Source organism: Papilio polytes, unplaced genomic scaffold (genome assembly GCF_000836215.1).
Source record: "Papilio polytes unplaced genomic scaffold, Ppol_1.0 DF823934.1, whole genome shotgun sequence".
Classification (NCBI taxonomy): domain Eukaryota; kingdom Metazoa; phylum Arthropoda; class Insecta; order Lepidoptera; family Papilionidae; genus Papilio; species Papilio polytes.
In genome coordinates, this window is record NW_013525270.1 from 300,700 (window position 1) to 326,531 (window position 25,832).

General features: G+C 31.1%; 3 protein-coding genes, 1 long non-coding RNA gene and 1 pseudogene across 4 annotated transcripts; 4 read left to right on the plus strand and 1 right to left on the minus strand.

Annotated features, from left to right (window-relative positions):
* The first annotated feature begins 304 nt into the window (after window positions 1-304).
* On the plus strand, window positions 305-4,736 carry LOC106101980 (CMP-sialic acid transporter 1). Its single transcript, XM_013281371.1, has 4 exons — window positions 305-558; window positions 672-795; window positions 2,142-2,325; window positions 2,805-4,736. The coding sequence occupies exons 1-4, from the start codon at window positions 477-479 to the stop codon at window positions 3,438-3,440; spliced, it is 1,026 nt and encodes a 341-aa protein (XP_013136825.1). The 5' UTR covers window positions 305-476; the 3' UTR covers window positions 3,441-4,736.
* A 295-nt stretch (window positions 4,737-5,031) lies between these two features.
* On the minus strand, window positions 5,032-8,015 carry LOC106102025 (5'-AMP-activated protein kinase subunit beta-1). The gene is made up of 5 exons (XM_013281416.1): window positions 7,480-8,015; window positions 7,031-7,177; window positions 6,587-6,718; window positions 6,024-6,122; window positions 5,032-5,721 (listed from the first exon to the last, which is right to left on the minus strand). Exons 1-5 carry the CDS (start codon window positions 7,795-7,797, stop codon window positions 5,575-5,577), a joined length of 843 nt encoding a protein of 280 aa, XP_013136870.1. The 5' UTR covers window positions 7,798-8,015; the 3' UTR covers window positions 5,032-5,574.
* Window positions 8,016-8,335: 320 nt separating this feature from the next.
* Window positions 8,336-18,341, plus strand: LOC106102024 (proton-coupled amino acid transporter 4-like). The gene is made up of 6 exons (XM_013281414.1): window positions 8,336-8,767; window positions 8,987-9,164; window positions 11,344-11,701; window positions 12,728-12,903; window positions 13,293-13,465; window positions 17,539-18,341. Exons 1-6 carry the CDS (start codon window positions 8,506-8,508, stop codon window positions 17,775-17,777), a joined length of 1,386 nt encoding a protein of 461 aa, XP_013136868.1. The 5' UTR covers window positions 8,336-8,505; the 3' UTR covers window positions 17,778-18,341.
* A 1,657-nt stretch (window positions 18,342-19,998) lies between these two features.
* Window positions 19,999-21,494, plus strand: LOC106101979 (annotated as a pseudogene).
* Window positions 21,495-23,354: 1,860 nt separating this feature from the next.
* Window positions 23,355-25,832, plus strand: LOC106102010. Its single transcript, XR_001225547.1, has 3 exons — window positions 23,355-23,784; window positions 24,094-24,198; window positions 25,750-25,832. It is a non-coding gene; the product is annotated as an uncharacterized LOC106102010 (long non-coding RNA).

A 25,832-nucleotide genomic window follows, 5' to 3' on the forward strand; every position in this document is an offset into this window, starting at 1 on the left:
TAGATTTAATTTCTACAACAATTTAATTCCTACCAATATTTAAATAAGACCTCATTTCAAATGCCAAATGAGAACTCGAAAAGGATTTAAGAAAAATCTCTTAATATATCCCGAATACTTGCGAAGCTCTCATAAGTATATTTCCGAAGAAAACATATAATTTTAATTAGTTATTTGCGAGAGTTAATTAGTAAAACAAAACCTTTGGTAATAAAATTAAAGTACTTAAGTAGCAACCCTGATTGTGACTTTTGCGTAAGGCGATTTATTGATTATTGACATTTGAGTTTGACATATTGTCAGGTTGTCAGTTTGTTACGGAACGTACTAAACGTAAATTGTGTTTTATTTTATTATAGTTCTCCAGTGAGTTGTGTTGTTAATTTCTCGTGAAAATAAGATGTAATTAACGGAAAAAATCCACTGAAAACTAAACAAAAATTTATTACTTATCTACAAAATTTCCCTGTATAAAAATGAAAGAATTTAAAAAACTGTTCCCTAATAAAGCAGCATTTATTGTTTTTTGCTTGTACATAATTTTATTTGTATTTCAAGGTATGTGCATACAAATTTCACTTACGTAAATAACAGTTGAAATGACCTAAGGTGTTTATAGAGAGTTAACTTATGAAAACATTTTACGTAAATATTTTATTTGCCTGTTTCAGGTGTTTTTGTGACTGCATCGAAAACTGAAAATGGTGGATACGACTACAACACTACGCTTGTCGTATTCCTTTCAGAATTTCTAAAATTAATTATATCAGCCACATTGTACACATTAAAAAGAGAGTAAGTACTTTTTTATTTAAATACATTATAATATTTGTGTTAATTAATATAAAATCCAAAATCTTCAGTTTACAGAGCTATTTTATTGTATTTTAACAAAATAGTAATAGGATACATTTTTTTTTTATTTTGTCAATCTGCATGTAAATCATTGATTTTTCATAGTCTTTGTTTTTTACTTTCAAAAACTAATCAGCTCTTCAAAACTATTTATGTATCGACGCCCCCAGGGAATAAAAACGTAATAGGACGAGCAGTCCTGCAAAATTTACTTTTGTTAATAAACTGTTATTCTGTTTTAGCTCATAAACTTACCGGCTTATATTAACACAATACATTATTTTTTCAGTATTTTTTTCTTAATAAGTAGCTATAATAAAAAAAATATATAATGTATACTTTTAAAGTTATTACAAAGGAAGTATAATACTGATTTAATATTTGAGTCTCAGTCTACAGTATTTTCATGAATGAATGGTAATTGCAATAAAGGATTACAATATTTTGTTCTTGTAAAAGCTACCAGTGTCTTATTTTCGTATAGCTATATAACAACTTTGTTTTTGTATAAATGTGCTTAGAGAGTTCATCGTAATATGCAGAAATCAATTTATTTACGTGAATAATGCCTTTTCTCGCGATAAGCGTTCGTTCCATAATGAACGACTACTATGTTTTTACGGGAAGAATTTGATACATGATTTCCGGAGAATAAAAATAAAAATTGTTAACACTTTATGAATTTTCTGTCAAAAAATCTAAAAAAAAATCAATAGGTGTGTTACTAGCCATAGATGCCGAAAATGCAAAAACATTAAAATAGTAGCAATAGCGAATAACCATTTTATTCCGTCGTGGCGTCGGTATGTACTCACTTTGAGAATGAGATGTTATAAAAATATTTTGGAATTTAAAACTGCTGTACTGCCATTAAATGTGCCACATGTGTTATATAGACATTTAATAAATGTTACAGTCATTCATACCAATAGTGTTATCATAAAGGCAGTGGTATTATCTTTCCTATTGACATATTTTTTTTCTATTATTGTCAACTGTATGAATAATGCTCGGCTAATTATGAAATCATAGGCAAATTCACTACTCCAGATTTTTATTTGGATATAAACAAGCTTAAATATCTCATATGCTCTATATCATTATAAATGTTAACAGTATACCTGAAATTATCTAAAACGGACCCATTCAATAAAAAAAAGATACTCCATACTTATACCTATATTTCTTACAATATCTCATAAGAAAAAATCTTCTTTCCATTAGAAAAGTAATATTTAGCTATCTACTTTGAAATTGTGATCTGTATTTAATATTTTTTGTTTCAGAAACAAGCCAAATATATTTAAAGCAATTGCCATCAACTACAAACTTCTTTTGCTATATTTCATTCCATCTTTATTGTATTGTTTTTACAACAACTTGGCATTTATTAACTTATCCCATTATGACCCAACATCATATTATATTCTCCTGCAATTTAGGGTTGTCCTCACTGCATTACTATTTCAGGTAAGTTCTGTTAATTGTATAGGGAAATAATGTGAATTTAATATACTGCATGTTACAAGCTTGCATTTTATAAACATAGACATCCCTAAGTGATGGTAACAATAATTAAATAGTAAATAAGTCTTAATTGCAATTAATATTTTATTTCTCCAATTAATGTGATTGACTTTGAAAGACTTTTCAACCTATATTATGATAACATACAGAATTAATTCTGCATGGATAAAAAAAATAAGTAGAATGTGACACAACCATGTTCAATAAATTAAATCTATTATGATTTGTATTTGTATTTTTGTATGTAACAAATAAATTAAAAAATGTAACTATTTAAAAAATACTCTTACCTATAGAACTATCTCTTAGTAACATAGACTGTTTTTTACAACTTTGTTTGTGCGTTAACAAAGTCGCAAGAAAAAACTAGTAGGTTATAATTTTCTCATATGTCTTCTAATGTAATGTGTACTTTATTTCAGTTCCTGTTTAACAAGAAGTTGACATCAATGCAATGGATCTCCCTAGTCATATTGACATTGGGATGTATGATTAAAAATTTTGATGCGGCAACAGTCAAATCGGACGAGGGTACAGATATGTGGCATCAAATATTTAATATTTACTTTCTATCAATTAATTTTCAAAATTTCTGTTCCTGTTTAGCCGGTACTTATAATGAATATTTATTGAAAACCAAAGGTTCTAATGTTGATATATTTTTACAAAATGTTTTCATGTATCTCGATTCTGTTATATGTAATTTATTTATTTTAATGTACAAAGGTGAATTGGGCAGTATTTTTAACGACATGGAATCTTTGAAAGATATAACTGTATTTTTAATAACTGTTAATAGTGCAATAGTTGGTATAGTAACTAGTTTCTTCTTGAAGAATTTAAATTCCATTTTAAAGACATATGCGAGTGCATTAGAACTAATAATAACTGCTGTTGTTTGTTATATTCTGTTCCATATTGTTATAACAGGATTTACCATTTTATCAATATGTCTGGTCAGTATTGCGGTGGCGATGTATTTTAAGAATCCAGTAAATAATACAAATATCTCAAATGATAAAGATAAACAACCCCTTTTAGAAATTGTGACTGACTAAAATATTTTTACCTATTATGTGAAATGAAAATTTTCTACCCTTTTTACGCTAAATTGCTCAAAGAAATGTCAAAATTTACATAGTAAAAGTTAATGTGAAGGGCGTAAATAATTTTTAATAAATACACTTGTTGACTGGTAGAAGAAAATATTATTTTTGCAACAAAGCGCTTAAAATGGCTCAAGAAAATTACCTGTGAGTGTCAAAGGTATTAATGATGTTTATCAATTTTTAAATTTAATGTATTATGAAAAAGCCAAAGCTGTAATATGGAAATTTACATTGTAGATTTATTACTCTTAAGTAATCTCATAAAAATTATAAGATGTCACCAAATTAAGTCACAGATGTACCCAGTATTGTATTTAATGTTTATCAACTAACCAGTAATTATAGTGTGTGAAGCCATATTGAATAGTAGAAAATATAAATGTTATAATATATACCTACTAGATTTTTAAAGTAAGGAAACTGTATTTCTTCTTCGTATCTTCATTGCTGATGGTCGTGCTTGCCCTGGTAAGCCTTTACCGTTTCATCTACCAGCTGCCTCCGAGGAAACTGTATAATAAATAATTTAAAACCCGCTCTAAACCTTCATTGTCAACAACAATCCTTATGTTAAATTATATAAATATTAAGACATTGTTATAACTAATTATTTAAAAGTTATTACTTACGTCTATTTCCGGTGGCGATACCGACTAGTTTAGAAACAACCCTAAGGACACTCGACTTGAAGATGGACCCCGATGGGTCCGAAACTAGTCATAGATCATCATAGATATGAGTAATAGCCGTTAAATAATTAATTAGTCCTTATGTTCTTGTTAAACTGAGAGTATTCTTATTGTCCTAAGTCCCCAATGTGTGGGACTTAATTTAGTGAGAATTTTCATTGTACAAAAACATTTTACTATCTGTTTTGAAAAATATCATAAGGATGATAAATGTATGGTTGTTTCAGCAGCAGGAAACTCGGGATCATATAAGAGTGTATACTCAGATTCAATGAAAATGAGAAATTATATTTCCTCACATTCTATGAGATTATTTTTGTAAGTTTTACAACCTTACAAATAAACACGGTATAAAGTTAAACTTAGGATTAAACTGAGTATAAGCAATTTCTACTAACATTTGATTATAGTTAGTTTATTCCAAATTTTAACTTTATACCGCGTTTATTTGAAAGGCTGTTGGGCTATAAATTGATGACACAAAGATGTCTAGGTAAAAAACTTTTAGTTTGTTATAATTTCTCATTTCTTTTGAATTCGACTAGATACAAGTGTTTTTTTTTTCATACTTTATGTATTAATATATGTATTCAAATTAAAATTTATTTTTATTTTATCTTAATGCATACTAATATAATTCCAATTTATAGTCTCAATAGGCTTATTAAAAAATAGTAGTTGATTATTATATTTTATGAAATAATTCTTCATTATAATTGTTTTATGCACTTCAATTTTCACGTGCATCACGTGTTTTCGGCATTTCCCCAAATAGTGTTTAAACGTAAATATTTTATTTACTAGGGTTATTTTATGAATATTGTAAAAAAAAGACGAAACATTTGTTGTTAATTTTCACTATTTATTTAAGGCCACTTTAAAAGATCATTCCATCATCACATTGAAATCAATTCGATTTAAAAACGTAATAAATAAAATTGAATGCAATTAAAACGCTAATTGTTATCTATTAATTTCCTATTTTCTAATGAAATGAAATAATAAATTATGTCAAATATTGCACAAGGCATATAACAAAGCTAGCAAATTCAAGAAAACACTTATTTCTATACAATTTACATAATCACATTAAACATTACAACAGTACTTCAGTTATTACATCCATGATTATATACATACTACCTATTGCTTCTTGTTACTTTTCCGACTATATTAAATTGTGAAACCAACAATAAATTAACATTACACCAAGCATAAATATCTAAATGCCCTTATTTACATCATTACAATCCAGCAAACAAATCCAGCACTGTCCAATTGGAAAAATCTAAACACACTGGAATTAACCAAGTACCATGTATTTACATTTAGTTTCAATCCAACACTGGCTTTCATTACTGGACTGGAATAATGTAAACTGGGATTTTTACTATTTATATAGGCTTATACAGCAATGTTGTGACATATTTCTTCCTATAACGATGAGTAGCGGATAGCACCATAACGCCATCTTTGATAGATAATGCATAAAGATGGTTTAACATGACATGATTCGGTTCAGGTAACAATGTGGGCTCACACTGAAACAAATTTAAAATAAACTTAATGTTAAATAGTTTAGATGGGTGGATTTTACTCTGTATTGAGCATATCGCTGAAATTTGGCACAGATATAGAATATTGTCTGGAAGAACACATTGGATTCTTTTTTTTTTATATAATGGCGAGAGACAGTTATTAAATGAAGTAATGCAATACAAAAATATAAATTACAGAGAAGGAAACTGAAAAGTGAATTAGCACCCAAAAAAAATTAATTATTTTATATATTTTAGTACTTGAGGTGTTGCATTATTTAGTAAATAATATAAATTTAAATTACCGAGAGTGGCGTGTCCTTGTTTAAAATAACTTGTAAAAGATGAGGTGGTAATATTGGAGGACCAGTCACTTTCTCCCACGGCTTAGATTGTGGTATCTCCTGAAAAACAAAAATGTTGATTAAATTTGTACATTGGATTATTCAAAATAAACATATTTTACATTTCTAAATCATAAAATAAAACTTAATCTATGAACATGAAAGAATAGTCAAAGATATAAAACTTGTTCAAATATAGAATCACATCACAGTAATAATTTGGTTATCATACTTCATACTAATATTATAAATGCAAAAGTTTAGATGTATGTTTATTAGAGTTTGTAGCCTAAACGGCTGACTGGATTTTGATAAAAATTTGTATAGATGTAGAGGATAGTCTGGAAGAACAGATAGACTACTCACTTTTGTTTCTTTTAATTCCTCGCGGACAGAGTCGCGGGCGGAAGCTAGTATTTAATAATGTTCATTGCTACCAACATGCCAAGGCCTGTTTTTTATAACCATTTTTACATAACCATCTGGAAATTTTTAACATAAACAATTATAATAAAAACCAATACCTGTGAATATTCAGTTTGTGCACCGCTGTGAATTCCCTCACTATCTTTGGCTAATGCTTGAAATACTTCAAAGTCAGACATTTTCACAGTCACTAAATTATTTTTAGAACCCATACCATTATCTATAACTTTCTGTAAAGAGAAATTAGATCATAATTAAATGAAATCTTTTGTTGATATAATCATTATTTCCACTTGACTAAATTTACACAAGACAAGATAAAAGAAGTTCACAGATAATGTTAGACAGAATAAAAAAATCAGTAGGTTAAGAAATCATTTTTTTCTTATTCAATATGACCTAACTAAGAATAAAAGAATCCTGTCCTAAGGACTTCAATCACCTTTTTTTAAATTACTTTCTAATGTGCGGAAAGGAACTATTTGTATATTTTAACATGTTAAATGTTATATTCAGTCAAGTTATATCTTTAAAATACATACCACAGTGGGGTCATGACGCCATTCACCATCAACAAAATACTTATACTGATGTTCCCCTTCTGGTAAATCAATTATAGTGACAAAGTCTCCATGAGATTTTACCATAGGAATAGTCTTCCAGTCCGTAAATGTACCACTAATGTAAACCTAAAATATGATATACAGGTGATACTTTATTTTTAAGGTAATCTTTTTTATTTTTAAGTCCTAAAAATATAGCAAACTCAATGATGTCTTTATGACCACACAAAACTAGAGGAATAGACTTTCGTAAAAGGAACAATCAACCAATGATTAATTGTTTAAACACTTAAGATGTACTTTTAAACAATCTTATTAGTATGGTAATTACTTTTATATCCTATACAATTTCTGCTTAACATCTGACAACCAAAAATAATAAATAACTATTTATAGTTAATAAATAGCACTTATAGTGTTAAATTTACCTGCTTTCCTCCACCTTCCCATTTAAATACTGTTGGTAAAACTTTGATATCATCTACTATATTACTACTGTCGGTTAGTGAAGTTGGTAGATCAGATGATTCTTGATATTCCACGTTACTTTCAGGAACTGCCTTCGTATAGTATGGAGCTCCGTCTTCAATGTTGTTATCATCATCACGGCCGATTGGATCATCGTCAATCCGTTTATCAAATGTAAAAGCTTCTCCCTCTTTACTCGGCGATGATGGCGCGTCAAGTTGCTTAGATATATTATCCTTATGCCATTCTTTAGCTTGATTACTTCCCGCATTACCCATTTTAATGACAATGAATACTTGACAAGAAAACCTTGTACTGATTTACGATGGGTATTATGAAACCATGTATATAATTTTTGTAGATAGTCGTCAAATGGAAGTTTTCTTCGTGCAAAACATAAATGCTACATTATTTTAAATATCTACATTATTTTATAAAGATTAAACCATTATAACTATGCAAATAATTTAAGTTTTATTTTGATCGACTTCACAATGACAGTTGGCATTTGGTTGACATTGACAAACATAGATTTTTAAGTTGAATGAGAGCAAAAGGGATCTTGTAAGCCTTTATCGATGAATATTCCAGATTGGCTCATATGAATGAAAAATCCCAATTACTATATCCATATGTCGATTGAATCTTCCACCTCCTTCTATTTTTTTAATCCAGCTTTTATATTTACATTGTAAAGTATTAACCTTATACTGATTCCACTTTTTAGACTACCAACATAACGAATCGATTAGCATCTCGGCTAGATCGGCTCGGCTCGTATAGTATCGGAAAATCGACATCGCGCCATCGCATTTGCACTCGCGACAGGAGAAGACGTTTCATGTCACGTCAGACGTCGTCGATTGCGAATTGTCGATCGTGGTTAGTGTTATTTTCTCGTTAAAAGAAAGTTGATAAATTTTTATGATGTGATAAGAGTCTCTGAGAGTAATGAGTATCTTTAATTGATTTTGACGGCCATAAAAATGAACGACGAAAAACAACCGCTACTCATAGGACCAAACAGTCCCCTAGATAATAATGAAATTCAAACAGTAGAATTAGCGACTGGACCTATCCTTACTCCAAAGGATGAAAAGGCGAAAAATGTGTACCATCCTGCGTCTGAAAGGCACCTGGAACATCCCACATCGAACTTCGATACAATGATTCACCTACTTAAAGGGAATATTGGTACGGGTATCTTAGCGATGCCCGACGCCTTTAAAAATGCGGGATTATTTTTTGGTAGGTAAAATTAAATAATATTTATATGATATAAAAAATAAAAGATATAAATATCAATGGTATAAGTTATTATAATAAATTAAAAACAGCCGCACTTATGTTGTACACATTGCGTGTTTCACAAATCAATGTAAAGAATCATTTAAATTGGACATTATAAAGTAAATTTAAAATAACAAACTATTTTAAAATTGGTCTTATTATGTGTATTGTTTTTAGGTGTTTTTGGTACATTGTTTATGGGATTTATCTGCACACATTGTATGCATATATTAGTTCGTTGCGCCAACGAGCTTTGTGTAAGAAATCAAAGACCAGCGATGGGTTTCGCGGAAGTTGTTGAAGATGCATTTGCTATGGGCCCAGTAGCATTACGACCGCATTCACAAAGAATGAAGTAAGTATTGAATAAAAATATCTTGATAATTTTTTTGTCATTATGAAAAATAGATATTAATTACTAACTTGTTATTGATAAAAAAATTATACTCATTTCCATTATTACATAATATGTTTATTTATCTGAGGCTGCATACTTAGTAAAGTGATTACCCTATTTTTTGCCACATTCATAATCTAATTAACTTCTGAACTGTGGTAAACAATAAATATATTTTAGCTTCATTAAAAAATTTCTGTGACAAATTTAACGATTTCCTTGTATCATAATGATTGAAATAATTCATAATATTTTTACTCAATTAATTTTTTTTTAAATCAGCTTAATCTATTAAAAAATCAATATGTTGAAAGTTAATACGTATCTACCTATCTCTGATGCTATACTGAACAAATTTCGTAATTAAATACGTTATTTTGTTCAATTCCGAGAAAGAGGATAATTCGAATTGGGATTAAATGCACATATATCGTTTGGAAATAGTATTGCTTTTTTGTATCAGTATCCACAAAAGGCCGATAGATATTTGTTGATATACGATACAGGGCTCCACTGATCATTAATACTTGAGAAAACTGTAAAATTTGGGTCCTTTGACCATTAATACTTAAGAGCACTATAACTGTAAACATTAAAAATCGAAGTTTGTACCAACAAAACAAAATGACTAAGGTAGCCGTTACAGTACGTATTCTATTTCCGGACGCCTTTTTGCGTATTTTTTTCCTAGGTCAACGACCCTGTAGATAGATTTGTCTTGTATATCTGTTACATGTTTAATTTTTAAACCTAACACCGGTTGACCACTACACCGGCCCTTTTTTATTAAACTTTTTTTGATGGGCCCCAATTTGTAAGGATTCGGTGAATCATTGGGTTAGTTAATTAAAATCGATACGACATTATCGATATTGACTTAAAGTCAGGCAATGCAAATATAAAAAATGATTGATTAATATTAGATCAAATAAAAATCGATGTTACAAAGTTCAATTCACACGCTTTTTGTTGTAGATAAAATAATTGTTTGTGGAAGATTTTATACAACCTAAATAATGAGTGGAAAATATTTTGTTTGCATTTGAACTGTTCAATTATCAATCGTATTGATGTTGACTGAAACAGATTGCGGTGTGAATGTAATTAATTCAGAGATAAGAGCTGCATTGCTAGTTTTATTTAATTAATATTTGAGTAGTTAACCAATAGCTAGACTCTCGTGTAAATAACATGCGAGACTTATTTACTAGAAAACTTTATACCCCGTCAAATCTAAACTCCGACCTAAATCGTTTGAGAACCTAACAGTAACTTCTCGTATTATAAATGCAATAGTTTAGATGGATGGATGTTTGTTACTACATATTTCCAAAACAACACAATGGATTTCGCTGAAATTTGTCATAGATTTAGATCATAGTCTGGAACAGCACGTATGTAGCTTATTTTTTAAATCCTCGTGGATAGTCGTGGGCAACAGCTAGTACATAAGATAGAAATGTGTTGCCGGAATTTACAAAACGACAATATCATATTTGCATTATAGGTTAACGAGTTGAAGGTATATTATTGAACACTTTTTATTACAATATGCACTGCTCTGCATAATTATAAAGGCATATAAATTTTACGCGATTATTTAATAAAACTTTCCGCACAATTGATACATATAGCAAATTATACAATAATAATTTACGATAGCTTACTTATCAGGGCAATAAACGCTGTAATTTCTGTCTCCATAAATCACTTCCTAATGACCGATGCGATGTGACACGATAACGACAATTAGTATATGTGGCGTCAAATTTAATAGTACACTTATAAAGTTCCAATTTCTCTTAAAATATTGTATGCAAGCACAAACTTCAAGAAAATATAATTGTTATTGATCAAAGATTACAAAGCATAAAACTTTTAATATTTAGTACCTGCTGGTCGCAACTTCGTTCAAGTGATAATATAGATTTTTGATTATGCAAGAATTTTATGAAATCGGCACAGTAGTTTTTGGAGTTATTTCTATACATACAACAAATCCAAAAATACAAATCTTTCCTCTTTATAATATTATTATAAATTTATTTTAATCTATACCTTGAAAAAAAAAGATATTGCAATTTTAAATACTTTCTTTTGGTTCCAAGTATACTTTATCTTATTACGTTTGTTTCAGGAATGTCGTAAATATATTTTTGGTGATAACACAATTGGGATTCTGTTGTGTTTACTTTTTATTTGTTGCGACCAATCTACAGGATACTTTGGAAATATTTCACATAAACCTGAGCGTACACACGTATTTAATGTTGCTGTTCCCATGTTTCTTGGCATTAGCTATGGTGAAGAACTTGAAATACCTCACTCCAGTGTCATTGGTCGCTTCTATAATGACAGCTTGGGGTCTGATGGTCACATTCTACTATATACTACAAAATTTACCACACACCAGTACTGTGAGAGCGTTTGCGAGCTGGCATCAGTTACCTCTATACTTTGGGACAGCTATCTTTGCATTTGAAGGCATTGGAATGGTGAGTTGATTGTACTTTAACTGTAGCTTTCACATATCGAAAAACTTGTATAAATATGTATCTCTTTGAAAGGAAACTAAATATGTACTAAGTGTGGAAACTAAGTGTATAGATTTTTTCGCAAGTGGAATGCCAAGATTAGGAGGCGTATGAATTAAAATTCGATGTAATTTGTGTAGCGTGTTAATGCGTTTAATGATGCGATATATCGCATATTATGTTTAAATGGCCTAGATTCTGATCTAGATTGCGTAGATCACAAGGTCTCATATATAAGTTTCATTATTTATAAACAAATATAGGAGTTAACAATAAAAAACCAAAACGATTACAAATTTTGGAATTCGCTACAAAACTTGTATAACTCGTTTAATAAAACTTGACTAATAAATACGATGGTGTTCATTTCGAAAATATCTATTAGAATATTTAATACGTTCTTATAAATGTTTATTTGAAAAATTATGTAAATTTCGAAAAGCGTCACAAAAGTACGTCGTAAGTTTGACTGTGACCTTGTATTTTTTGCCTATAATATGATTATACTAACTATAGTATTTAATATTTTTTTTATAACTAAGGTGGCAAACGAGCAAGTGGCCACCTAAAATCGCCAAAATGGCAAAGCTACCGCTGCCCATAGACATCCGCAATTGCAGATGCGTTGCCTACCCTTATACGACGGAGGAGGAGACGCACATAAAGAGGATATTTCCCCTTCCTATGCATCTCCTCCACTGTCAAATCCACTCCCCCTTCCCAACCTCTCTTTATAAGAAAAGGGTGATAAAGAGAAAGGGACTTAAATTAGGCCTCCGGCACCACACTCAGCAGACGAAACACGGAATTGCTTCCATTTCACGCCTGTCTTATGTGTGGTCGTAGTATTACACCGGGCGTGCCGGCCAATTCGTGCTAAGATGTTAAAGCGGGCACTACCACTAATATCTTTACCTAGTCTATTTTAGGTTTAATACGAGAAACCTACATTCATCATTAAATTTTATATATCAAGATTGTTTTTAGGTGTTGCCTTTAGAGAATAATATGAAGACACCAGAGGCTTTTGGAGGGTGGAACGGAGTGCTGAATACGGGCATGGTGATAGTCGCCGTGCTGTACGCTTCTATCGGATTCTTTGGATACCTAAAGTATGGGAACCACGTACACGGCAGTATAACGTTAAACCTACCGGATGATTTGTAAGTACACATTCTAGATGCTTATAGAATAAAAACTCACAATAAGACAGTCCAAGATAATTGTTCTTCATTTCTATTGAAAGGATCATATCACAGTTTTTAAGAATTTTACAATAAAGTCAAATTCTATTGTTGTATAGCTGATGTTAAAGTATGTGAGAAAAAGGGTTCAATCAGAAAACAATCGTACATTCTGAGTTTTAGCTAAAAATGTGCAGTTTTGTCACTAACTTCTGGATGAATTGAAACTCATGCATCAGTAGTTTAGAGAACAAGCAGTTACATTGTATATGTTTACCTATTCGTAACACAATAAAACAGCAAACCCAAGAGATTAGGAAGCCCTATTTATATAATCTGTTTATTTTATTTCACGTTTATTTTTTTAGGTTGGCACAAAGCGTACGAGCCGTGATGGCCTTTTCCATTTTCTTGTCGTTCGGATTACAGTTCTATGTGCCCATGAATATTGTATGGCCGTACGTAAAATCTAAATTGACATCGGATTATGCTCTGAAACACGGCGAAGCTGCGACAAGAGTCATTATGGTTTTTATCACATGTAAGTTTATTGATTTACTAACTTTCGCCCGTGACTCTGTCTGTGTGGAATTAAAAAAAAAACAAAAGTAAGTAACCTATGCGTTCTTTCAGACTATATTCTACATCTATGCCAAATTTTATCGAGATCCGATCAGTCGTTTACCAACTTTAATAAACATCCATCAAAATTAGTATTTATAATATTAATAAGATAAGATTTCATCTCAATAATTTCCATTCGAATTTATACAATTTCCAAATCAAAATTTCTGCTTTCATTATAGGTCATAGTCTAGAAATTATAAACAAAGTTGAAATTTGTTACCAACCAAGACTTCTATACCAAACTAAACGTTATAATAATAGAAATACATTGCATGTATGTTTATGAAATACACACAACTTCCATTAAGTTAATGTACCGACTTATTTTGTTGCTTAGGTTTATTGTCTGCCAGTTACGTCATCAGTTTTATTTCACGCAATAAATTAGAAAATTACAGCATCATAAATGTTCTGTTGGTAAACATTTTGCGATAGATGTATGACTAAACACTTAAAATTTGAAGGTCAATTTACCCATTACGTTAAATTGTCTGGGGTTAATGTGGTTGTTATTATTATTGAAAATTATAATGAAAAAAAAAATCAAACAGCCCTTATTCAATGAAAAGCCATTGGGGTATCGTGGTCGTGGTTGACTATGGTCAGTCTAGTCTAGTCTTTTTTTTGTCGTGGGGAATGCATTTACGCACTGCACCATCCGTGCTGTGGAGGCAGAAGGGACAGAAGAAGCAGAAGTATCTTGTGGGACTCCCGACCTACATTTCTTCCGGACTACCCACTAAACCTCGCAGTGTTCTTCGCCCACTCGACCCGTGGCATCTACGTTAGTCTAGTCTCACTCGGGCCGTGGCATCTACGTTAGTCTAGTCTAGTCTAGCCTAGAGTAGGCTCCTAGTACCTCAGTGGGGACATATAAGCATACGACCCTTTATTTACCTTAACACTTCTATTATTGGTATGAGAGTATTTTTGTCAGTTGACCGAAAAAAAATTTTTATCGTTAACACAAAACACATGTTTCATGTGATAATTTTGTCAGTACGAATTCGCAGTGTTTCCAAGAATATTTTTTATAAACAATGGTTTTACCACGTCGTTATTTTGCTTAAATCATTGCTATTGAACTATCAATCTGAAGCAAGAATCGTTAATTGTCCTAAATATGTAATAACTTGACTCGAAAGGTTATCTTTATGACTGTTTTATCAATTACTAGCTGTTGCACGCGACTTCTTCCCCGTGAAATTAAAAATAATAAAAGAAATAGCCTATGTTACTCTAAGATAAATTACCTTTCTAATGGTAAAAGAATATTTGAAATCGGCCCAGTAGTTTTTGAGTTATTTACATACATACAAAAAATACAAATCTTCTTTATAATATTAAGTATAGATAATGACTAGATGTGAATTAAATTTGGAGATACATATAATTTTAAGTATTTATAAGTACAGACTATAAAGTACTTTTTACCACTGTCAGATAGAACCATAGCAAGTAAATATATTATCATTTCGATTAACGTAAGAACTAAAGAGTGAAACGGAGAATGTTTGCCAACCAATAGCTAAAACATCGTATGGGCGTCACAGCCAAGTTATGCTTTAATAAAATATAGTCCTCTTTACCACTTATGTTTTCAATTCGCACAGAATAACCTAACCAATGACACTGTTTTTCAATGTATCAACGCTCGCCACTACCAATATGGCCGTCGTGTCGTCGAGCCAGTGCAACACCCTTATTTTGGACATCTGTCTATTGTCCGATTATTAACATAACAAGCAGAATTCCGATACTTTAAAACCATGACATAAATATTTAAATCATGTATTGGAACACAATTACAAAGCTTATATCGTTATTTCAAATTATGACAAATGGTATTGATTTATAGCACAGACTAAATAACCTTCAAGGATACAGAATACATCAAAATAGTTAAAAAGCTAACAATCGTTTATCATGTCGGGGGCGTATCTCGTAATTTGCTAATGGCATTCCTGTCCGCAGATGACAATAACGCTCTTATCGAATGACATTTAATTACCGATCCATGTCATGCCGATAATTCGTTTCCTCGTACCATAAAACGTTTTCGCATATAAATTGAATATTTATTCAGTGAAGTCTCCCAGATATGTGTAACCATTTATTAGTGTTTTGGTTGGATAAATTCTTGAACTAGATAACTTGAGTTTTACTCGTTTGAAATTTGATTTTGATGATAAAATAAATGCTAACTTGAGCAACCCAGTATAAGACGTTTAACTTGCTAACGAGCTGTTAAGATTTAGATAACTTTACACACATTATTAGTCAAATACAAAATAGAGAGAGATATTCTCGCTTACAAAAATTAAATATCAGAATCATAGAATTTATATCGAATAGCATCGTAATGCAAAACTAAATGACTTTTTATAATAATGTAGGGAGATAAGACATGCATTTTAATGGAGGCTGGCGTCACTGGTATTGATTTTGGCTGGCATTGTACTCGTAGTTTCAAGGCCTCTCATGCCCACGTATGCATGCAACTATATTTCAAACTGCAAGCAATTTTAAGACACACTTTACAATAGATACCCAAAAGACATTAATATATACTACTATAATAAAGCGTAAACACACACTTCTTTGTTGCCTAAGATGTCAGCATATACCATATTTTTGAATAATTATTTTTATAATTTCACGCCATTAAACTTAGGAGGTAAATATTTTGGATAAAAACCCTAATGTGGGAAAGAGACCATAAGTTGCTGCCAACATCAAGGACGCAAGGTTGCCATGGTTTGTCATCATGTCATGTCATTACGATATTTGCAATGATAATTTGACAAATGTAAACAATAAAATATATGCGAAGGAAGCCGCACGGGAACAGCTAGTGGTATAATAAAGTGTAGGGTTCATTAATTAAACCAGTATACATTTTTAAAATGTTCTAAAATAAAATCAATTATTATCTGCTTGATATGTTTTTAACAATAGTAAGGGTTTAATCGCTCGTTAGCTAAGATATGAATAGTTAAGGACCATTTTGGTGTACTTTCACCGGTACTATGTAGGTCGTCTCGTTTCAGTAATCAACGCATTGACTTCGTTCCAAGTTGAAGAACAACTAGTTAAATTACACAGCTAACGGGACGTATTGTTTATATCCACCACTAGCAGTTGCTCGCGACTTCGGCCGCGTGAAATTAAAAAAAAAGAAAAAGTATGTAACTCCTTTAAAATATAACTTAAGGGTGCAAGAATTTTTTAAATCGACCCAGTAGTTTTTGAGCTATTTCAATACTGTACAAAAATACAATTCATTCCTCTTTTAAATATAAGTATAGATTCAAACTTCGCATCTTTTTAAAACTTTCATCATTTGAGTAAGTCGGGTCAATGTGCTTACGTTTTCTGAATCTGTGGTTAGAGTACATAATCGCAAGAACCCAATGTTAGTGTCGTTGACCTTTGTTTTGATAGATTTTAAGGTCTTTTTAATACGTCATATTCTCTACAAGCACATTATTTTTATAGACAATATACTTCTTTGTTCCTATAACATTTACCGAATCACCTGTACTAATACCTTACAATTTCTTTGATAAAGTACATAACAAAGTGTTTGTACACGTGTTTCTATACACATCATTATACAATAACATAGCTTGTAAATTAAACAGTTTTTATTTAGCACTAGCTGTTGCCCGCGACTCATCCACGCAATATTAAGATAAAAAAGCAACCTAAAATATGCCCGTCTGTCAGTTACCCTTCAGTGAGTCCGGTCGAAATCTGCTCAGCCGTTTCGGAGATTACAAGGAATAATACCCGGCATACGGACAGACAGACAAAAAAAATTAAATGCGATTTTCATTAGCAACGCAAAGACATTATCTTCCCGAAATCCCAATTTTTTTTATTTGATATTACAAACAGACACTCGTATTTCATTATATGTGATATTAATATCCGAGGATCGGAATTATAAATGTTGTATTTATTAAATGATTATATCTTTTACAGTTGTGTTGGCGGCTATCATACCTAATCTAAGTGGGATCATTTCCTTAGTGGGTGCGTTCAGTAGTTCCGCTCTGGCAATAATTTTCCCGCCATTCATCGAGATAATAACGTTTTGGCCAGACCGGCTCGGCAAAGACGACTGGATACTGTGGAAAGATGTTCTAATTATAGTATTCGGTGTGTCCGGTTTCGCCTTCGGTACTTACGCAAGCATAGATAATATTCTACAAACACCATAGAGTAACCAAAGACAAACAGAATCCCTAGCAAATGGTACAATGACAATAATTTTATTTAGTTTATAATTGAGATTTTACGCATAGCTGGTAGGTGTAGATTCAATATGTACTCATACAGAATTTATTTTTTAGGTGAACCCTATTAAAGTATTACAAATTTAATATATAACATACAATATTAGTCATATATTTAATATTTAACTAAATTATAAACATAACATTAGTTGACGCTTCGCAATAAGACGTACGAGTTAATTCTGATCCAAAGTGAATGTTAAAGATTTTTTTTATTTTTATAAACATATTTTTGTTAATATTTTGATGTAAGTAACGATTACTGTGATATGATAATTTTTATTTACGCAAATGTATGTGATTTTTTTTTATTAGCGATAATTTTTGTTGTCTTGAGTGCTTTTAAAGCGTTTGAATAATCATAGATAAATTATTTAATCTGTCGCTGAATTAAAACTACTTTGACTTACAAATGTTTCGAAATATAGATGATGGCACAATTATTAAAACAGTAATAGTAAATGGAATACTTGACGTATTTTTTTTATTTTAATATTTGAATAATTTATGATAACTAATAGATAAATGAATTTTATCTACTCAGAATTTCATATTTAAATAAATAGTATATTTTACTGTAAACTTATAAAAGTTTAGAAGAGTTTTAAAATCAAGCCGTACAGTTAAAATATGTATTTCTAGCTTTCGCGTACAAATATTTAAATAATATTTATTCTCTTCTATCTGTAGTTATTTTCGAAATAAGTATAGACAAATTCGAAATAAGTGTATGCAAATATAAACAAAATGATAATACAAAACATGATTAACATAAAAAGTCTGTTATAGTATAATTGAAAACTTTAATCGAAGTTGATCGTTTTACAATCAAATGTCATTTATTTACCAAATTACCGATGTCGTATAATGCGACGTAAGACAAACAACAGAGGGTCTATCTTGAATATTTGCGGGATAGATACGAGATCTTGTTCGTAAAGCATCGACTTTATAGGAGATTTGGTAGTGTTTACGCTGCAGAAATCTAATACAATTTTTTTGATAAGGTCACGAATGTTCAGGATAACCCTCTGTTGTAAAAACTTGACACTTTAATACGCACATACGAATAATATTGTATTATTTGAAAATATGTTATTATTTAAATGTTACTTCTATTATGAAGTTTGAAATATTTATGAACACAGTTTGTAATCCAATAGTACCTTAACATTTCACCAAAGTTAAGAAACGATATGTTACCATCTAAATAATTGAATAATTAGTAAGTTTTTAAGTAAATTGACGAACTCGTTAAAATTCGCTTTAAAATATGTATCAAGCTTTATTACTATTTATTGTGCTTATTATCTTATAACGCCATGCTCTATCATTCTCAATTGTAACGCAACAAAAATTGTTAAATCGTATTTCTAGCTCTGGTTTTCGTAGCTTAGCTTGCAAGTGTATGAAGTGACTGTCAGTTGACAAAATGTGTAGCAAATCTACGCTGTGTAATCAAATGTGTATATGTATTGAAATTACAAAAAAATCATGTATTTATGTATTAAAAGTTTAAGGCAATAAATTTTATGACAGCATTACATGTGTGTGTATAATTTCCCCAAAAAAAAAAACCGTAAAACGTGTTCTATTCCTAAACTTTTTCCTATAAAATAAGATTGATTGATGAAGATTTGTGATTTTAAAACTTATTTACGTTAGTTATAATAGAACATCATCCTAACATAATGAGAGAAGCTGGAAGGTCCAAGTAGGTGGCGCCGTCGGCGCCAGTGTCATAAGTAATATCTGTCGTTATCGTTAGACTTGTCCCGCAAGCTCTTTACTGGCGCTATTATCGCAGTTCTACTTTGGTTCTACTTCTACTGTAAAGTATATTTCTTTAAAATTATATGGAAAAATACAAAATGACTAGTACCATTGCCCATGGAACCAGATAAGGCTTATGGCACCAAGAACCGTTATCACAACCGATACACGAATATTATAAAATTCTTGCGCATATACATTCATGCACATTTCTAACATAATGAAATATTTATAACATTATTTAGTTTTTACATCTTTTTTAATCTCACGTTTGCAAGTTTTAATCATTATTTTATTTCCACAAGTAGACAGTTTATGAAAGTTATATCATGTTTCGGAACGTAATACAGAAAGTGGCAATGCTTATGCCAAATGTCATACGGCGACAACAATTAAAAAATGTCGGAATCGTGTCAAGACGGTAATTGTCATGGAAATAACGAATATGGCCCTGACGAATCACCAACGAAGCTTATCGTCAATTACATTCCTGAAGTTATGACGCAGGATATGATGTTCTCACTTTTTTCAACCATGGGTAAATTAGAAAGTTGTAAATTGATAGCGAACAGAGGGTATGGTTTCGTCGAGTATACTTGTCCTGAAGATGCAGTCAAAGCTCGTAAGGCTTTCAATGGTCTCTTGATGCAGAACAAGACTCTGAAGGTGTCACACGCGCTGCTCAATCCAGAGTTAAAACCACCGTCGAAACCGGAAGCGGACTGGAACCTCTATGTATGTAATTTACCTAATGAACTGACCTTGCAGGATTTACATGGACTTTTCGCACAATTTGGTAAAATAGTCAATTCTCGTATTGCCGCTGGCATAGCTTTTGTATTGTATGAACACCAATATGAGGCTGAGAGAGCCATCCAGAGTATCCATGCCACCACTCCGCCTGGATTTATGCATCCATTAACTGTTAAGTATGCTAATAAGAGTAATCCAAACAAATATAAAAATAATAACAATAATTTTACAAAAAACCCATTAGTGAAGCCTTATCATTGGATTAATCACATGAGCGCCTTAGGAGACCACAACTCCCCGAGTACATGGTCTATTTATATTTATAATATTGCTCCTGAAGTAGAAGAATTGACTTTATGGCAATTATTCGGTCCATATGGTGCTATTGTATCGGTTAAGATAATTAAGGATCATCAAACTAATAAAAGCAAAGGCTTTGGTTTTGTAACAATGAGAAATTATGATCAGGCGGCGATGGCCATACAAAGCCTGAATGGTTACATCCTCAACGGCCAGCCTCTATCCATTAGTTTCAAAACGCAAAAGAGATAATGTCGCAAATTGAGGCCTTATACAATTAACAATATCAATACAGTAATAAATAGACAAAATGATTGAATTCTTTACCGTTGATTGGCATCATTTGATACAAAATGAAATAGTTTGGAGCTTGGATGGAGCCGGAGTGCACTTACTGTTTGTGAAGTCTGTTGACTCTTGTTAAAAATATTATATTACTTTGAGCTATCAACATTGTTAAGTTTGTTTCTTATTATGAATAATAATTTATTCAGTTTGCTCGTTAAATGTTTCAAGTTTTCTAGGATTTTAAGATATGTAATGATGTATGTTATTTGGACTTCAACATCAGTTGTGAGCTATGTGCTTTGATTATTTTTTTATTATTTAAGTATAATAAACCTTTATAAAGAATGTGCTTCTACAAGATCTAATTATTTTAAGCCACAATGAGATGTTTAATCAGCTATTAGACTTAGTTGTACACTTTTTATAACATGATGTCTATTTAGGTAGTGAAAACTAAATCTAGATTATATCATATTTATACATTTAGTATAAAATTTGCTGAATTAAAGTTCATTTTCACAATTTTAATGTGTCTTTATATTGTCAACTTGTATGGGGTATTTTCTACTTGGGGTTATATTGAGGTGCGGTTTGTTTTATTCAAATAGCTTGCATGTGTTGATGTAAGACTGACATCATAAGTGAACTATTGGAATGATAGCAGATGTTTGTATTATTACACACTGCCTGTATTTAATTATAAATAGCTCCTGTTTAATTTTACATTGAATTGCACCCTAGTAAATTTTTTAATAGAAAATTTTTAAATATTTTTATTTGTATCTAATAGGCATGTATTTCAAAATTGATATAATTTACTTTGTATATTTTTATAACTAGAGATTAAAACTTTTGTTTGTTTTTACATGTCTATATGTGTATAATGAAATTGAACAAGTGAGGCAAATATTAAAAGTAATAATATTATTTTGGATTTGATGCACTATACAATTGTAAAATTAAGTCTCGGTTTTTTGATGTTGTCCAAAATTTGTATAAATATTTATTTTGTTTTATGAAGCAATAATTTTATGGTATATTGTCACTAACATTTATCAATTTATAATCATTAAAAATGATTTTTATAAATTTTAAATTTGATTTTTTTCATAATTTGAACCAACCAAATTCGGATTTAAATACATTTGTTTACACGGACAAAATTTACACAAAAAGAATTTAAAACACCCAAATTATTTTACATATTATTTAAAATTGTTTCAAATATTAGAAAAGAAGCTTTAATAAACAAACTAATTCATATTGCATCAGTTTCTACAAATGTTAAATTTATTTTCGCTCGTGAAAATTGTCAAAAGGTGTAAAAATAAAACTCCCGCGAGGTTATTTACCTGTATGCAACTTACGAGTGACGTGAGATTAAGTTTAGTTTCGTAATTTAAGAATATTTCGATATAACTTACAATCTGTTCTCGTAAGCAACCTTATTTCAAATACGGTGATGTAATTACGTCACGAGATAGCAACAATCTGGGTTAGAGTATCGCTTTGTAAATCATCGCCGCACTGTTACATACAATAGTTACTTTAATGAAGAATTCAAGGCAGATATCTAAAACATTCGTATTCCTGACTCCTTGACCCGTTTTATCTCCGGTCTAAATACTAAAATAATAACGCAGACGCGAAATTTATAACATTGAATAATAGAAAACTTAATTTTTGTTAAATATGTTAAAAATTGATAATGTGGATACTTGCGTATACAATTTGTAACAATTCTCTGCGTAATAAAAACTTAATATAACGCCGGGCTCCAAACCAAAAAAAATGCAAAGGTACTACAAAGTAACTATAGTTTACACTTTACATATGTTAAGGCCTATTTATACGTGGCATACAATAAAATTTAAGCAACGGAGCAATAAACTTGAAGCGTGTAAACGGATTTTTAGAGATATTAATTTAGGTTTTAGAAAACATTTATTTTGTCATTATAAATCAATTTAGAATGCGTCCAATGTTTTCACTTCAACACGTAGCCATTGAAAATTTACTTCCGATTTAATGCACTCACTTTACAACACGCGATCACAGTTTCAACATAATACAGTGGATTGTAAATTGAAACACAACGGGAAGATCTAAAAAAAACATACAGACGAATTGAGTATTTTTTGGGAAGTCGGTCAAAAAACCGCAAACTTTTGCGCTTCTATACAAAATATTGTCACGTAAATTAAACGTAGATTAGAGGATATTTTATTTAGAAATGTATTGTTTAATATCGACTTGAGATTCGATGTTAGAACGAAGTCCTCTAACCTCCACACTACAAGGTAGAAGTGGTTATTTAACCGTGGTAATGCACGTAGGTACCTATATCAATTACCGCACTTATGATCTTAGAAAGTGACTCATTGTTAACACGTCGTGCGATTTCATTCACGCTGGCGAACATACTTTATATCTTGTAATGATAATGGTATTTCTAATTGCATTCCACGATCCTTTAAATTCTTTAGTGACACACGTATTGACGTATCCATATTGCTATATCTCTTTCACATACAATATATAAATAAATGCTGATATTGTATTGACTGCCAAAATAAATGTGCAATTATAAAAAGTTTGTTGCAATCTCATCCAGGTTACATTACAGTTGTTAGTTGAATATGTTAAATAAATCATTGTAACTGCTTAGACACGCAATAAACAACTAAGTTGTTTTTAAATCAGACTAACGTTCACGCCATAAACCGGATACATTTCCTGTGAACTACTCAAGACGAGACAAGTGAGAAAAAACTATGGTTTTATTTTCGACGTATCGTAGGATTTCAAACATCCAGTGGTAAGTCCCCTTAATATTACATTCCAAATTCCAACCTCAAATCGCGTACTTTTTATGACTTGTATCAGATCCCCTTAGACTAGATATTTAATCGTCACATGTTCATACTGATTAACTATCAGGCAATTAAAAGTTTCTAGTCTGCGGGGGCTTTTATAGTGTCCAATAATTTGAATACGGCGCTTTAAGAGACAGCACAGCGCATGCCCATAGAGTTAACAATCAATAGAAGGACAGTAGCATTTGTTTGTCGCTGCAAGTGGACGTTCTTAACTGCTATAAGATTTGTGAATTCTGTTTATGCTGTAGGTCTAGAGGAGTTTCGATTGTTGGTGTAAAGGTGCAGTGGCCGTGGCGGACGGAGAGAATACAGGTTCGGCGGCGGGCGGCGTCGGCCTCGCCGTGAATAGCAAGGTATTGGTTACACAAAAGAGTATAATTTAAGTAGATCAAAGAATGAAGATGACATGAAAGTACTGGGTCAAACAATAGAATCTTGGCAATATTTAGTACAGATTTACGATATCAATTTTCACAGCAATCGATTGCATGGCATGAAAGTTATGAAAAGAAATGTAAATGCATGTTCTGTAATACCAATTTAGGCTGTTAACATAAAATCAATCCATAAAGAAACCTATGGTGATCTATTGCTATGGGTTTTAGACCCTACTTTAATCTTAAAACATTATTTAATTTATATTTGGTATGATTACTTACTCTTTTTGAATGAATCAGTTATTTTAACGAATTAGCGTAAAATTAAAAGTAACTTATAGTCATAGATAATATAATAATTATGTTCCTCTACAGTATTTAATTTCCGTTTCCACTTAGTTGTACCGTTGTGTGGGCAATTATGGAATTAGTCGTAATATCAAACCGTCTATCTCTACACCCACACTGATGTAGAACGTAGTTTTCTAGGATTAGATACGACGCTGGTGTGAATTTGATTTTTTATGCTTTATTTTTTCATCATACTTGTCATTCGTAGAAATAGCAATGGTATCTAATAAAGAATGGATTGACTGGAATTTTATTTTGAAACTAACAATTTTATAGAAAGTACTGAATGCGGTAAATAGGTACAAAAGGTAAGGGTAATGACGATAAATTTATTTAAAACTAGCTGTTGCTAGCGATTTCGGCGGCGTGAAATTAAAAATATAGACTATGTCATTCCCAGATAAATTATCTTTCTAACGGTGAAAGAATTATTAGAATCGGCCAATTAGTTTTTGAGTTATTTTAATATCTACAAAATACAAATTTTTCTTCTTTATAATATTAGTACACCCATGTCTCTAAAAAATAATTTGCACAGTATAGAAAAAAAACTTATCGAAGTAATGTAAACGGATACAAAAACACGTTATGCGGCTGTTTAACCGCAGTGCGGCGTTGCTAGTCTATCAATAATCTGTGCTATACAAATATTACAGGTATAGCCATGAATATGAAACATTATACATCAGAACCAAGAAATACAGGGGTTCCTTGTATAAAATTGTTGCAGCAACCTTTACCTTCAGACATTTAACGTTTTACTGTCTTTCGTTATCAAAGATGATTCATGTTTTTCGTTGTTAAGCATAATATAAAATTTTTATATTCTACCAATACTCTATGGCCGTAATTTTCCTCGTCATGTTAATCATTTTTAAGGAAAACAAAACCGTCTGGTTAAGGAATGCGGTTTGTGGAATACCTATGATTTGTAAGCGAAGGTATGGTACCTAATGTCATTTCACCAGCATTATTTCGTAATATTAATATTTTAGATGTGGTTAGTTTTACATTTTCTTAAAAGTTTAATGGCGCCGAAGTCTTTTTAAACTAAAATGAGGTTAAGACTTCCCCAAAAAAATTCACTATACTACTCTATTCTTGTTTAAATCGGAGTTTATATTAGAGAAGTTTCTTTGTCTATGCAAATATTTAGTGGTTGTTTTGATGTTTAAGGTGTACCCGAGGCCGGGGGCGGCGCGGGGCGTGTGGGCGCTCCCGCAGCCGCCCCCTTGCAACATGGCGGCGGAGGAGGCGCT